Genomic DNA, 15,345 nt, shown 5'->3' on the forward strand with positions numbered 1-15,345 from the left:
CCTTTTTGGGCTCCAGTTTCCCTGTCTGTAACATGCAGGGGAGAAGGAGGAGGAGCTGAAGTTGATTTCTCAGATGTCCCTTCTGGCCCTGTTACTCAACATTAAACTCTGCTAATTCCTTCTTCAGGCCCTTGAGTCATTTCAACCATGAACAACCACTCAGCAAGACTCTAACACTATTTCCTTCCACTCTAAATTATGTATCTGGGATTACGCTGCATTCACTGTCATGGCTGAAATAAAAGCACTTATTTCATTCTGACTCCATTAGATTTAGTCATTTGAATGACAATTTCTTCCAAATGACTGTGAGCTTCCTGAAGGAGAAAGACTGGGCCATGTTCACTGGTCCTCATATCCCCTCAGGAAAGAGCATGGGGCCTTGAGACAGCAGGGACCCAAAACGTGTGGTGCTCAATTGCACTGAAAAGAGCCCGATGCTAAATGTGGCCCACGCTCACATTCCACATGTAGGGCACTCTGTTTTCCCTTCCCAAACTGTCTCTGTAGGCAAGGCCAGTGAGGATGAGTTTTGTTTGTCTCTGACCCTATAGCTATTTCATATGTGCCCCCCTGAGAAGCAGGGGCCCCCTGGACCTTCCTCTGGTCTTCCCCAATGGATGGAGAGATCACTGAATCAAGAGGATCTCAAAGTGAGATGTTTCCTCATTTCACAGTTGAGAACCTAAGGCCAAAAATTCTTGACAATCCATCCTACCCAGATGGTTGTATTTCTAATCACAACAACTCATGGAAGTTCTTCCTGGCTGGACCGGAAGCCCCTTGGGACAGGGACCATGTCACTGTTTCCAGGAGGGCACCCAGATATCTGATAACATCAGGTGAACAAGTGGCTGCTCTTTCAACACAGTAATCCCACTGTATTGCAATTACCTGCTGTTTCCCTCTTCTCCACCTCTAATCACGAATTTGGCACAGGCAGGATCTATGTCTTATTTATCTCTGAAATCCTAGTACACTAGACAGGACTTGGTGCAGTGTAGACACCCAGTTTACATTTGTTGAGGCAGTAAATGAAATCACATTTCAGTCCCTAACATGCTCCAAAAAATGTAAGAGATATATTTTCCTACAATTGGGGATTTTCTGATCATTCTTTTCTACTTCCCACTGGCTCACCTCTGAGAGCAGATGGAGTAGGATCCAATCCCCTGGGGTTGGGTTCAGCCCCATTTCTGTGACAAAAGGCTCTTCCACCAAAGCAGTGGGGCTTTGGGCTACTTACTGTGTGCCCAGGCCATATGTAAGCACTGGTGGGCTCCAGTGCTGGGAGGGCTGGCTCTGAAGTGTGGCAGACAAGTTATACTGGAATTGGATTTCAAGGAAAGAATAAATGAACCCTGTTCTATAAGCCAGTCTTGCATGCGTGTTAGAGGGGAGTGTGCTCTTTCTCCACATTTCCCAAATATATTCAGTTCTTTTACTGCCCAGATGTTCAACAGCTGTTTGAAGGCGTTGGCCAAGATACTGAACTCTTGAGAAGAGAATGACTTCATGGTGAGGCTGCTCTCCCCTTCTCTTCTATTACAAGGGTGTGACTGTTTGTCATTGGCATGGTGCCCATAAAGGCAAAGGGAAGGGGATGCTGGGCAAATCATGCAGATAATATAGGCTGATGTCTCTTCCCTACAAAGTGCAAATGAGATTGTTCTTTATCTTGCCTAAAAGCAGGAATTCTCAATGCCCTTCCCTGCTCTGCCCTGACTTTCCCCATGATGGTCTTTCTAAATGGAAAGTTCTTTCCTTTCCAAGAAACTCCTTCCTATTCAAGTATCAACTTCCTGATGAATGTTTTCCTACTCCCCCCACAACCAACATAAAACCCCATAACAGCACTTATCACAGAACATGAACATTCAACTTTGGGCCTCTTTCCCTCCTTGAGCTCCTGGGGTACAGGGACAGTACTTAATCATCTCTGTACCTGGCAAGAGTCCTAGTCCCATCATAGAAACTCTGGATATTTATGCAGCACAAGAATTAATAAACTCCACAGGTTGATTAAGGGCTATTTCAACACTGTAAGATCTCAGAAGAACATGCACCTACTGTCTGTCTTGCTATTAAGATCAATGTCAGACCCAAGCTCCTGGTTGACAGTTACTCCACTAGGCCCAGACCTGTATGCATCAGGCCTGGCTGCCTTCTGGATTTGGGCAGTAGGCAGAAGGACTGAAGGGAATCTCAGATAATAACCAGTAGTTTGAAACAGCCATTTCTGGCTACAAATGAACCAGAGAAATATTACACACTTGGCTTTCTAATTCTTATAATGCTTTCAGATTTTAGAATATCCTAGGAAAAAAATTTCCAAAGATTGGGGTGCTGAGTTTCTATTCTGTTGACTTATTACTCTGTAGTATACTAGAAACTACCTTGGTATAAAGAGAAGGTAGCTGCAGAAACAACTCCAGACAACAGTTGGGCCATCATTAGAAAAGAATGGTTAATTGTCCTGATGTTCTTTTCCATATCTTTATCCTTTTCTTTTCCTAATAATCCCTTGAGATCCGTAGAACAGGCATCATCCAGGTGGCAAAGTAGAATACATTCTGGTTGTATTTATGCAAGTTTATACAACAGAGAAATGAAGCCTAATTGTATGTCTATTATAAAAACTGGAATGGCCCTCATGGTCCAACTGCTCCATCTTCTACATAGAGAGAATGAAGCTCAGAGACAATAAGTAGCTCACTAAGGATTGCACAGGGAGTCAAAGTCAGAGCTGGAATTAGAACCCAGGTCTTTTCATTCTCAGATAATGAAAGTTCCCCAAGACTAGCCTCTCATTCTTTGGGTTTTAATTATCTAGCACTTGAAAAAAAAATCCAAAGCAAAGGCAAATTCCATGGCATACCCAGAGGGACAGAGGGTATGGAGGTAATGGTGTTCCCCAAATCAGAGAAGAGCCCTTCATCAAAGGTAATCTAATGTCCTTTCCCGGGAGGAGCAGCCTCAACAGCTTTTGCCACACAGAACTGGATGGCCTCTTCTTAGCACCTCCAGGGAGGAGCTCATAACTTTGCCAGGCAACTCATCCCACTGTTGAATTATGGGAAAACTCTTTTTACTATGTACCTTCTTCTCTATCCTGGCTGCTGGATGCCAATTAATTTCATTTATGTTAGTTAATTTTAAAGAATCCAAATGGAACAACTATTGACATTGTACTCAATCCTTAAGCCACATATATAGTTCTTGCTTGCCCAGTGGCCCCCCTGACTGCACAGCTGGTGTGGAAGCCTGTTAACTCAGTAATGCCACTTGCCCCTGGAGCTGCCGGGGCCCATGGGTGCCAGATCCCTACCTCCATCGTTGTCTTTGCTGTCTCCACAGGCGGTTTCCATGGAAGTGTCACAGCCTGCTCCTCTCCAGCCCAGCTGGCAGACACAGTGCCACCCATTCAGGTCCAAGGTACATCTGCCGTTGCCATTGCACAACCCAGGACAACCCTCTGCAAGACAAAGGATATAGAGTCGAGGTCTGCCCATGCACCACCGACTGCCTTCCCACACAGCCACTCTGCCAGCAGCTCGCACTATGCCGCCACATCCATTAACCCATCAGTGTCACAGTAGACCAGGAAGACAGGTGGCATTAAGGCCTGCCACTTCATAGAGAAGGCAACTGAGACTCAGAGGCAAAGGGACTTGCTAAGGACTTGCAGGCAGAAGTAGCAGGGATAGGTCTGGAACCCACACCCTCTGCATCTAGAGTTCTCCCCTTCATGGTGATTGGATTCTGGGGCTGCAGACAGTGGGTGGAGGCCTGGCTCAATCTGACCAGAGGAGTTTCTGCGCAGGCCTTGCTCCTTATTCCTTCTCCTGTGCTCCCCTTTGTTCTGGCTGCTGTCTGGAACAAAGGAAACATCTCTCTGTTTATTCCTCTTGTCCCTTGGCACTTCTGGACTCAACTCTAAAGGGTTCTTCTTTTTTCAACTCTTGTTACTAGGTCAATTTTATTGGACCTCAGGCTTTTGACTTATTTTGTTCTATTTTCCCCTAAGCCACTGTCTTTGTTTTGAGGACTTATGTCTTTTTCTTACCATCTTGTCGATGTTATACTTTGAAGAGGGCTCTGCACCCAGAGGCACTCCATAACTATGGTGAGAGAGACAAACTTGTGCTGTCTTCAAGTGCCAACGCAGGCTCAGGTAGGCTGCTCTGCTTCTATTTTATGCATCTGTATATCTGTCTGCCCACCTGTCACTTATTCAGTACCTTCTCCAGGTTAGTGCTATAGGCTCAGAGATGAATAAGACTTAGATCTTATTCTTGAGGAGCATGCAGTCTATCAAAGGACGCAAATTTGAATAAGCAAAAAAATTCACTGTGAAGTATCTTAAGAGAGATCTAAAAGATATGGGAACTGAACAGGTGTAGCCATCTGCAAGGGCTGCAGGTGACTTAATCAAGATGGCCAGGCAATATTTAGTCTGTGCTGGTTCTTTGACTCTAGGACCAGGTGGTGAGTCTAAAACTTTATTGCTCTAAGGACTTTTGATTGTTGACTGATACTCCAATGGCGAAGAAAAGAACATGTTCATTTTCACTTGAGATGGGCAACAGAGAGACGGATCAATCTGGGCACCGTGTTTTCCATGTAAAGGAAGAAACAACTGTTGAGTGTTTCTCCAAGCCTAGGAGGTATTCCTCTAGAGGTTTTGGAGCAGATGTAGAATATGTGATCTTTGCCCAGTAGAAGCTATTGGGAAAGAAGAAAAGCCATCAGCATGGCCACCCCCAAAAGTGATTAAAAAGGAAGTTGTGAACTTGGGTCCTAGGAGAAGTGCTGTGATGTGCACGGGTTACCGGGAGACCATCTCAACAGTCAGCTTTGGCCATCCCTAGTGACCTAAGCATTTGCAGTCTCCCTGTCCCCAATTAGTCTTATTTAAATTATTGTCAATCCATCTGGGAGTTGCTTTTAATTAAAGCTCATTTATATTTGGGTTAGTCTTGAAGGAAGATGGGTCTGATCTTTAAAAATGGTAGCAGACTGGGCTGGGGTTGTGGCTCAGTGGTAGAGTGCTCGCCTAGCACACATGAGGCACTGGGCTCGATCCTCAGCACCACATAAAAATGAAATAAAGATATTGTGTCCACCTACAACTAAAAAATAAATAAAAAAATGGTGGCAGACTGATTTATTGTAGTCTGCTATATCCTCCTATCAGAACATCTTCTGTCTAAAAGCACAAGTATGGAGCCATATCAAAGGCTGGGTCTACCACCCAGTGGCTGTGATTCAGCATATTATTCACTTTCTTTTTACTTGTCATACAGTGGTACTGGGATGGCTAAGACCAGGAATACATGATGTGTGAAACCTGGTACACAGCAAAACCCTCTACCTCCCTTTATTTTCTTTCTATTTGGGAGAAGGTATAACATATCCTAAGTTGTTATTCTAACCTCAGTTAGAGCTCAGAAAACAAAATAGGAAACAGAGGCAGTTACCTAGTTCAGAATGAGCCAACTTGTCCTGTGAAGGTCCATACAGAATAAGTTTAGCCTTGTGAGCCATAGGGAATCTGTTCTAAATACTTACTCTGGCACTGTAGCTTGAAAGCAGATGCACATAATTTATAAATGCATAAGCACCACTGTGTTCCTGTAAAACTTCATTTACAAAAGCAAGTAATGGGTCTGATATGGTATATTGGCTGTAATATGCCAACTCCTGGTTGAAACGCTTCAGGACAATGATCATAGGCTGTGGATCTACTATGGCTAGCCGCTGCACTAGATATTTTACATGGATTATTTCTAAAGTAACTAGCTTTTGTTAAAAATTTTCAGGTCCTGATTTTCAGGGCAACTCCAATTTCATACTATGTAATCCTAAATTTTTAATAAAAACCATGTGTCATAATAGTAGGGACTTCAGAGCTGGACAAACCTTATTTCAAATTTTAGTGCCATTATTTTATTTCCTACTCATGTGATGACTGGCAAATTAGCTCTAAGCTTCAGTTTTCTCATCTGTAAAATGGAGATAATACCCAATTCAAAGAGTTGATGAGATGATTAAATGAGATAACATGCACCACTTATTTAGCACAGTGGGTACCATACATAGGTATTTAATAAGTGGCAGCTGTTATTAGATTTTTTTTAAAAAAAAAAGCTTTGTATGACTTCATTAAGAAATCTAGAAGCCAGAAAAGAACTCTTTGCCAGTCCAAACTGTGTCAATGTTTGAATCTGAATCTATGGTCTTCAGAAGTACAAACCTTGCTAAAGAGAGGATCTAACCCAGTGACAAGGTCCTGGGGTCAGCATGCAATGCAGAGAGCAGGGCCATATGTCTCAGCCAGACCTACCCATGCTTCCCTAGCAGATAATTTCTCTTAGAAATTATTTTAAGTATTCTTAAGTGAATAGTGCAATTAGTTTAATGGTCTCACCCCCTCAGTTAGAATGTAAACTTCAAAAAGAAAACTTCGGGCCATGGATGGTGGCGCACACCTGTAATTCCGACAGCTCAGGAGGCTAAAGTAGGAGGATCACAAGTTCAAAGCCAACCTCAGCAACTTAGCGAGACCCTAAGCAACTCAGTGAGACTCTGTCTCAAAATAAAATATAAAAAAGGCCTGGGGATGTGGCTCAGTGGTTAAACACCCCTGGGTTCAATCCCCCATACCAAAACAAAAAAATAAAAAACAAAAAACAAACCACTATTGGGCCTAATCCAGTGCTTGCACATAGTAGGCACTTAATTGTACTTGGTGAAATGAACCAATGGATGAGAAAAGAGCTAGATTCTTGTACCTCTTGTCTAATCTGTGGGAGTTGGGAAGCCAACTTTTCTTCTTTTGGTCTCAATTTCTTAATTTATAAAATAAGGTTTTAGATGAGATGATCTATTATGTCCTTCTAGCACAATTGACCCAATAGAAAAGGTCAAAACAACATTAGGTTCAGTGGTTCTATGCTTAAATTCAACTCAGCATTTACTGGATGCCAGACCTTGTGTTAATTTGTGGGTATAAGGAGATGAGATATATCAAGAATTTTATATTCTATCTATACCTTGCTTTGTTCCAGGCAGGATTTAAATTTGGTTTTACAATCTTAAACAATACTTCTTATAGTGAATTTTGTGAAACACTAGTTCTAAGAGGTCCTCAGAAAGAGGCATTTGTAGTCAAATAAGGTCAGAAAATATTGCATCCTATATTTTTATCTTAGAAAGTCACACTGAATGTCACTATGTTTATTAAAGAAATCTGCTTATTTGATTATTGGAGCATTTTCTAATTTGACTTCAGAATTCTTCTTCCACATAACCCTGTAATATTCTATTCCATGACACCCCCTTTGGGAGCCTTGCTCTTGTGCACTTCTCTGGGTGCCTAATGTGCATGTTCTGCGTTGACTCTGAGGCTGTCTGCAGGGTCAGTTGTTCCCAGGGAAGGAAAGGGAAGCTTTTAAAATGGAACCACTGTCCACAGTCAATTTCTTCAAATGGACCAAGTTACACCCCGAGAACCTGCACTGTCCCATTGGTTTCAGAGGGACCTCGGAGTATCTGTGGATGGAATGAAGTTCCTTCCCTCTCATCCCACACTTGGCTTCTGGGATAATCACGCCCCCATTAGCAAGAATGAGGAAGCCTCCTTCAGGGCAACCTGCTGACTTTCTTAAAGTGACATGCCCATCCTTCCCCATGGCGGAAACTCATTAATTCCACAAACCAGAAACTTATCAATAATTCAGAGAGGCCTAGTAACATCAACAATCCCCTCTGGAAGGACTCACACCAGGCGTGTTTGCTAGAGCCAAAATAATGTAATTTTAAGGTTTAGAGAAGGGCTTTTAGAAGGAAGCACTGCCCTTTAAATGACAAGGGATTGCTTTATCTTCAACATCCTGCTTAGGCCTATGAAGAAGCTCCCTTGCAGCTAGGATCTGGTGTGACTAGAAGACTCTCAAAATCCTTAGAGGTATTTATTTTTCAGTTAAGTGGCAAGGGGGCTATGCGATATACATGTCATATATCAAATGCCCCCTTTCTTTAGGTTTTCCTTCTGGTCCTCTTGTACTTTTTCATCTTGATATGCACTTCTCCATACCAGGTCACCATCTTTTCTTACCTAGATGTTAGTAAATAACCTGCTAATTGGTCTTCTTGTCTCTAGAAACACTGTCCTCCCCCCACCCCCGCCCCCAGATCTTTTACAATAGGGCCAGATTGATCCTTCCAAATCACAAATGTGTGTTATCCCGATTTTAAAAAAATCTTCAGTGGCTCTCTTATAATCTCTCTCGAATTCCATAATCTGCAAGGCCCCTGCCTAATCTGGTGGGGGTCTCTTTCTCTGGCCCTCACATCCCCTATCATAACTCTCACCATACTTTGTTGGAATTGTTTTTGTGTTTTTCTGTTGACTTCAGGCACTCTGAGGGTAGGGACCCTTTCATTAGGGCAGTATTCACTTAAAATTTTCAGGTCCTGATTTTCAGGGAAGTTCTAATTTCATACTATTCAAGATTGAATTTTTAATAAAAACCACATGGTGGGGACTTTTTATAATGGTGATTACTTTGAAGCTGGACAAACCTCAGTTCAACATATTTGTTGAGTGAGTATTGCTACCAATATTCTCTACCAATGCAATTGGAAAGAGAGTACAAAAATGGGCTTTTCTTCGAACTGCAAAATATGTGCTCTAGACAAGTCCTAACCTTGCATAGTATAGGGCTCTGAATTCATGTTTAGAATTAGTACCCATTATACCAGAATGTCAGCCAGATGTGGGCTTGGTTCAGACCTAGATTTTGCCAAGAAACATTTGTCTTTTAAAGCAAGTTATGATTCACTGACCTAATCCAACTAAAGGCCTGATGATGGTATTTTTGGAACTAAGGATTAGAACAGTTGGCTTGAGATAAGATGCAGGCCACTTCCCTGTAAGGATGCCAGCTTAGAAGGTATAGTTTGAAGGATAAAATGTTAGAAATTGTGGGACATTTTCAGTGACTTATGGTGGTAGGAGGTAGAATGTTGGAAACATGGATTGGGTTGGGAACTCCAAAGCCCCGGCTCAACCACTTCTTGGAGTGTGATTTAGGAGGAGTCATATGACTCCCTCAGTTTCCTTTTTCAATCAAATGGATATAATCATATCTGTTCTCTGGAAAACATTCACAAACCTCAAGCCTCATAAAAAAACAACTTCACATAGTAGGAAAAATTCCATCAAATAATAATTCCATTATTAAATTTTGTCCATCCTGAAGATTTCTCTGATGAAAATAATGTGTCAAATCTGTTTTCAAAATTCTCAGAGGCACTTGTCTTTCCTGCTGGAATGATTTTATTGTCAGTTGAGGGCCAGCACGTGAGTGGTGAGAAGGCTTGCCTCTTATCACCTGATAGGTCCTAGTGGCTCTTGTGCTGTATCTGGCAAAGATGTCCCAGCAAAGCCTGGGTCCATTATCATTCTCCCAAACCCTTTCCACGTAGTTTAAATTAGCTGTTATCTCTTATTAAAAAACAATTTTGCTTTTTCTGTTAATTAAAAAATTAATCTGGCTAATGAAGTCCTCCAAATGAAAGATGAGAATAAGAATACGATGATAAAATAGCATAATAGCACGTTCACCAAGCATCATTCCTGCCCATGCACCAAGCACTTGACATTCATTGTTTCACAACTCTCAGGCTAACCCTGAGAAGACTCAAGTGAAGTGACTTCTCCAGGGTCACCTAGTTTGTCAAGTGTGGGATCTGGGATTCAAATCCCCACACTCAGACTACAAAATACCTGTCCTCGAATGTTTTGTACAGGTGCCAAGTTAGGGCTTGATGAGGAAAAGATTAATATGACATGATATGTCTCCTTGGGGACCTCATTGTCCTATCACATACCTGATCATTCTCAGACATAGTCTTAGAGCAGTGAGGCCAATTTGGAAATTTAGGCATCACCAAATTCACATAAATGTTTAAAATGTCATGAATTACTTTGCCTTTAGGGAATATTCTTCAAAGACAAAACTTACCAAAGCCAGGTCTTCTCTGAAAAAGAAAACAAACAACAAACAAATAGACCCCCACTCCCTGAGGCCAGAGTTTGTTTCCCCTTGTCTCCAGAGCCTGGCCCCTGTACCTAAGTACTCCTTAGGTGGCTGCTGGATGAAGAAATATGACAGCAAGAGCATATGGTCCTCCCAGTTTCTTAGCTTGCTCTTGGGTCTATTCCTCTCTTAGGCCACCCAGCTGGTTCCCAGCATCTTAATTCTGATGGACCAGGGGCCATAAGGGATGGGCAAGGTGACATGAGATGGGATGGAATAGGTGAAGGGTGTATGTACTGGGGGGAAGGACAACAGCACAGTGGTGATGTCACAAATAGATCTGAGCAGCTTAGGCAGAGAATGACACTCCAGGTATATCAATCACCTCGCTACCCAACACCCGTCCCCGCTGGGCAGTGGATGCTGTGACAAAGCTGGGGATGTGGCAGTGTCTAGACATCATCATGCTTATGGGGTGTATATACATTTTTATATACGGGGTGTATATACATTTTTATATACACGTTTCTTCTTTTATGCTCATCACAAACACACACACAAGACAACAGGAAAATAGAGGAAGGAAGACCATACCTTTAACTACCCTATCCAGATAGTGAGCTTGGGAGATAAAAGACAGGACATTTAAGGTAGGACCCAGTAAGTGCAGTACTGCCTGCCACATGACCATGCCAGGTGCTAAGGAGACACAGGGGGAGGTCCCCCTGCCATGGAGGGGGAAAAAATAACCCAAAGATAAGATGACAGGGGAGAGGAAGGAGAGCAAGCACATTCTCCAGGAAAGACCAAAGGAACATGGGCTCATTCTGGGATCCAGGCACTTGTCAATGTGATCAAGAAGACACATGGATAAGGAAAACAGGGGAAAGGAGGATGGGAAGCTGCAAAAGTGGCCACACTCCTGCTCCGTCAGGTTCATCCAAGTTTATGGAAAACTAGAACTTGCCCTTGTCTACCCAGAGCAGCATCTAACCTCCCCCAAGGGGAAGTAGTGATACTAAGAACAAGCTGTCCAGGCAGAGGTGTTCCCAAGAAGCTGGAATTTAGAAATATGCAAAATTTGAATCATTTCTGATATGTACTAGGAAGAGTGGGTTGAGTCTTTGGTCAAATATACCACTAGTTTGTCTGTTTACCATTCTTGAATTTTTCATGTACACATGTACCCATATGTACTTGAGTGCAGAATGCTTGGTGTTCAAATAAGATGCATTCCTACTTTGTGCACCTTCCATAGAATGTGAGGTGTGGATCAATGGATGTCATGGTGGAACACCAGAAAAAGAAAACCTGACCACAAGTCAGTGTTTACTAACCCCAAAGATACAGTGCTGCGTGCTTTGTCTTACAGTGGCAGGGCTGTGTCCAAGCCTAGAATTACTTGGCCATTTAAGGTTTTGCCTGTTATGGGGCTGAGTGTCAAACATTGCTTTGATGTGAACTCAATGTGCATATAAGCAAGCCACTGCCTCTGTGTTCAAAGCAGGGCTGTCTCTCCAATCCCAGCATAAATCATTAATCCATTTTGCCTTGCCCTTTGAGGAGCTTCCCTTTTTCTGTCTTCCTGTGCCTCCTTTTCATGTGTTTCCACAAATGCCAGGCAGATGGCACTCTCCCCTTTAAAGCCCCTTGATACTTCAGCCAGGCTGCACCCCTCCTCAGCTCAATTTCACACAGGAATAAAAAATCCCAAAGATAGGGCTGGACTGCAGTGGTGTGACCTAATCTGGAAGCCCTAGTATTCTATATACTGTAAAAATGTTATTACTCTTTTCATAAAAAATTAAGTTCTATTTTTCAGTCCTCTGGCTAGACAAGAGATGGTTGCTGTTTATCAAGATATATTGGCCTCAAAAGATTGGTGGACAAAGAGGTACGTTCTTTGTTCAGGTGTCCATGTGCTGCTGTTTCAAGGTGTGTTCCTGGAGGTGCATGGCCAAGTGGAAAATTGGGAATAGGAAATGAACAGGGCCTGCATGCATCCCTTCATTCTTAGAGATGCCATGGAGTCCATGAGGGCAGGATATCAGGAGGGAATGTGAAGGAGCGTGGCTTATCAAGCAGGAGTGGATAGACGAAGCTGTGGAATGCCAAGCAGAAAGGACCCTCATGAGAAAATGAAACACAGGACTGCCCGCATGAAACACAGCCTAGGGAGCATCTCTGGCTAAGGGGAAGACTTAAGACTTCCTTGATGCTTGGTTCATCTGTCATCTTAGTTTTAGTTGCGCTTACTCATCACATTTTGCAAAGTAGTTTAAAATTTCTTAGACATCATTTCCCAGGATGTCACGGAGCTTTGCCTTCAAAGAGCAAGAACACCGGGGATTCAGGTGGTTTTCTCAGTTTTCATCTGCAAAGTTTCTGGAAGGTCCTAATCATAAGTACTTAAAAGAACTCTGAACCCAGTTAAAGAAGGGGTGAAGTGAGCCTAGGGTTCCCTCCCAGGGATGGCAAGCTTGGAGGAGACGCCATCACTGGGATCCAAAGGACAACACCACTGTGTGTCACCCACTTTGAGGGAGCTCTCCAGAGAAAAAACACTCCTGATTGTCTCCAAACTTAATGGTGGTATCATGGCTCTGGTGGTCAGTGAAGGTTCTATCCACTCTATAGTATATTCTCCTGAAACCCATGGGCTGACTTCAGAGAGTACTCTCTCTTCAAATGCCATTCAATTTTCAAAAATAAAGTAATAAAGTTCTCCTCTGAGTGTAAATCTTTTTTAAATATCTTTAAAAAGTGCTTGCTAATTTCTCCAGACTGCAGGTAGGAACAGAAGCCAGTGGAAGTGACAGGCAGTCTCAGGTTACAATCAACATTGTGGCTTTTCAGGAGATAAGCAGGAACACTCAAAACTTCAAACCCTGACTCCACAAATCACAAGGGATTCCTTTGCCACAAAGAGACTTCAAGCCACTCTGTGAATCCAAAAGCTGATAACAGCCAGTCAACACCAAGTCCAAGAGATTTCTGGGAATGGAACAGACTTTTCTTATCTCTGGCTATTGAAAATGGAAGTGACAACTGGGTCTTTGAAGTCCAATGTCATTTATTTATAAGACATATGCAGAAGTCCATGCTGTCGCTGTGATTGCTTGAAAATCCAAACACGTATGCTCTTGAGTACAATCCTTTTAAAATTCATAATTTTAAAGTACCTACCAGCTTTTAGAAAAAATGATGCAAAGTCTGGGAGGTGAATTCAAGACTTCACAAAATCCTCTGCATCTTTCTCTTAGGACTTTAGGATGAAGATGATGGCAGTAGAGTCATTTTTCTCATGGGTCATACTTATTTTTTTGACATTGCAGGCATATTTTGTAGGTTCCTACCATCTTTTTCTCTCTAGGCAAGAAACTGGAGATAGTGGGGGCACATAGCTTATGTATTATAAAGACTGTGAACCTCTGGCATGAGGTTGATCTGGGAGGCCTAGGTCACTGGCATCTCTAAGACAACTCACAGACTCTTCTGTACCAACAGAGGTTTCCAAGACTTTCTTTCAGGACAATGCCAAGAAGCTTCAGGGCTCTTGTCAAAGGTTGTGGAGAACATGAAACTGGCTTTTCCATTCTAATGATCCAGGAGCCTCTGGTCAACTCTAATAGTTGCATCACTGGTCCGTGTCAGGCCAGATGAAACAGAGATCAACACAGCAGGTGGTGCGTACAGGTTACAATCATCTGATCTTCTTTCAGGTGATGACAAGCCACCCAGGAGATGTTCTTGTTAAGGTCTTAGACACATTCATGCTCTTCTTTCTTTGGATAAAGGACTGGTGGTGAATGGTGCCACCCTGAGAGGAACCCAAAGAGCCCAGTAGCTTTCCTTGATTCCCAGCCCTACTATGTGGGTGCTGAGCTCTCTAGAGCCATTTGCAATCACACTTTCCCTCCGAGAGTACCACTTCCTTCTCTCTTCTTGTCAGCATCTGTCCTGTAGGATCACAGGTGCTGTTGCAAGGAGATGCTTCTGAGGAAAGGATAAGCACAGGGCTATCACACAGGCTAAATCCCTGGGAGCAACTTGTGAGCTCTTGGTTAAGGATTGTCTGATTACAAAAAAGAAGCCTGAAAGCTACCACTCCAAAGTGGACGAGTGCTGCCAAAGATTCTGTGGCCTTCTCTCTAATTTCCCTTCAAGGTGAAGTCTGGTTGTGTTCACTCAAGTAATTGCATCATCAGAGTTTTATTTTGATCTTTACTCCCAGAGGAGGCTTATGTTTAAGAATTAGGTTTTATGTGATTTGGATAGCTCTCCTGAAGTTGAGGAAATAATTCTGGATATCTGGCATCTTGAACAATCACAGCTTTGGGGTCAAGGTTGGAATTCTATAAATGTAATCAGAAGCTGGCACTTCCCACACATGTTTTGAGACTTCATAGATGAGGGGCACTGAGGTGAGTAAAGTAATCATCACAGGATTGATCCAAAATGTTAGCAGTGTCTTCAAAGAAATAGGAAAAATTAAACACCTTCTTAAATTTAACCATGTCAGGTTTTGCTAAGGAAATCAGAGGTCAAGCCCCAGACGTAAGGGACCAATAAAATTTCTGGAAAAGACATCCAAAAACATGTTTTTGATGACTCTATGTTGACCATATACTTGACAGATAGACCCGAATCAATCCTTCTTACCTTAACTTCTCTACTTGGAAAACAGGGTCCCATGTGTACCAGTGGGTTACTAGTGTCAAGTAAGCAAGAGCAAAAACAAAGGATGGCTTAGAATGGCTTTTTCTTCATGGGATATTTTTAGAAGCAGGTGATTGGGTTCAGACTGATGGGTGTGCAGTTCTGTGGGTGGTGGAGAGGGCTGTCATTCCTCACCCCTGGACATGCCTGTGGCCACCCCATTCTGTGATGCACCTGCACTGGGAGAGAAACTGAGCCCTAAGCCACCATGTGGTTTTCCCACAGTGCTTTCACTAAAGACCTTTCTTCCAGATGCAAATAGACAGTAATTCCTAACACAAGGCATTAGGTTTCAGTGTGAACGTTCTTGCTGTTTGAAAAAACAACAACAACCAAAAAAGAAACCCCACCTAAAATCTGTCATTAAAGATGATGCCACTATCAAGTTCTCTCTTATTATGAAAACCAACCTCTTCTGAGAAAAATCAAGCAGATATTTAATTCCTACTGTAATAATCTGCTCTGGGAAATGTCATTGGGGTAAAAAGCTTCTCAGGCTGGGAACTGGTCATAGGGAGCCCAGCTTCATCTTTTTCTTTTGAGTTCTTCATTCCTGCTGTAAGGTAATCGGGTCATTCTT

At 42.7% G+C, this 15,345-nt stretch overlaps 1 protein-coding gene across 17 annotated transcripts in view; it reads right to left on the reverse strand.

Moving 5' to 3' along the window:
• Tenm4 (teneurin transmembrane protein 4) overlaps positions 1-15,345 on the reverse strand; it is a 2,824,428-nt gene that overhangs the window by 93,630 nt on the left and 2,715,453 nt on the right. For 14 of the 17 annotated variants that reach the window (XM_078046757.1, XM_078046771.1, XM_078046767.1 and 11 more), the window contains 2 exons: positions 10,641-10,667; positions 3,329-3,475 (listed from right to left, as the gene is read on the reverse strand). In XM_078046757.1, coding sequence (XP_077902883.1) covers positions 3,329-3,475; positions 10,641-10,667 — 174 coding nt within the window. The remainder of the gene's footprint in view (positions 1-3,328; positions 3,476-10,640; positions 10,668-15,345) is intronic. The other 3 variants (XM_078046770.1, XM_078046762.1, XM_078046761.1) reach the window with 1 other exon arrangement.

The sequence above is a fragment of the Ictidomys tridecemlineatus genome, chromosome 4 (assembly GCF_052094955.1).
Source record: "Ictidomys tridecemlineatus isolate mIctTri1 chromosome 4, mIctTri1.hap1, whole genome shotgun sequence".
NCBI lineage: Eukaryota > Metazoa > Chordata > Mammalia > Rodentia > Sciuridae > Ictidomys > Ictidomys tridecemlineatus.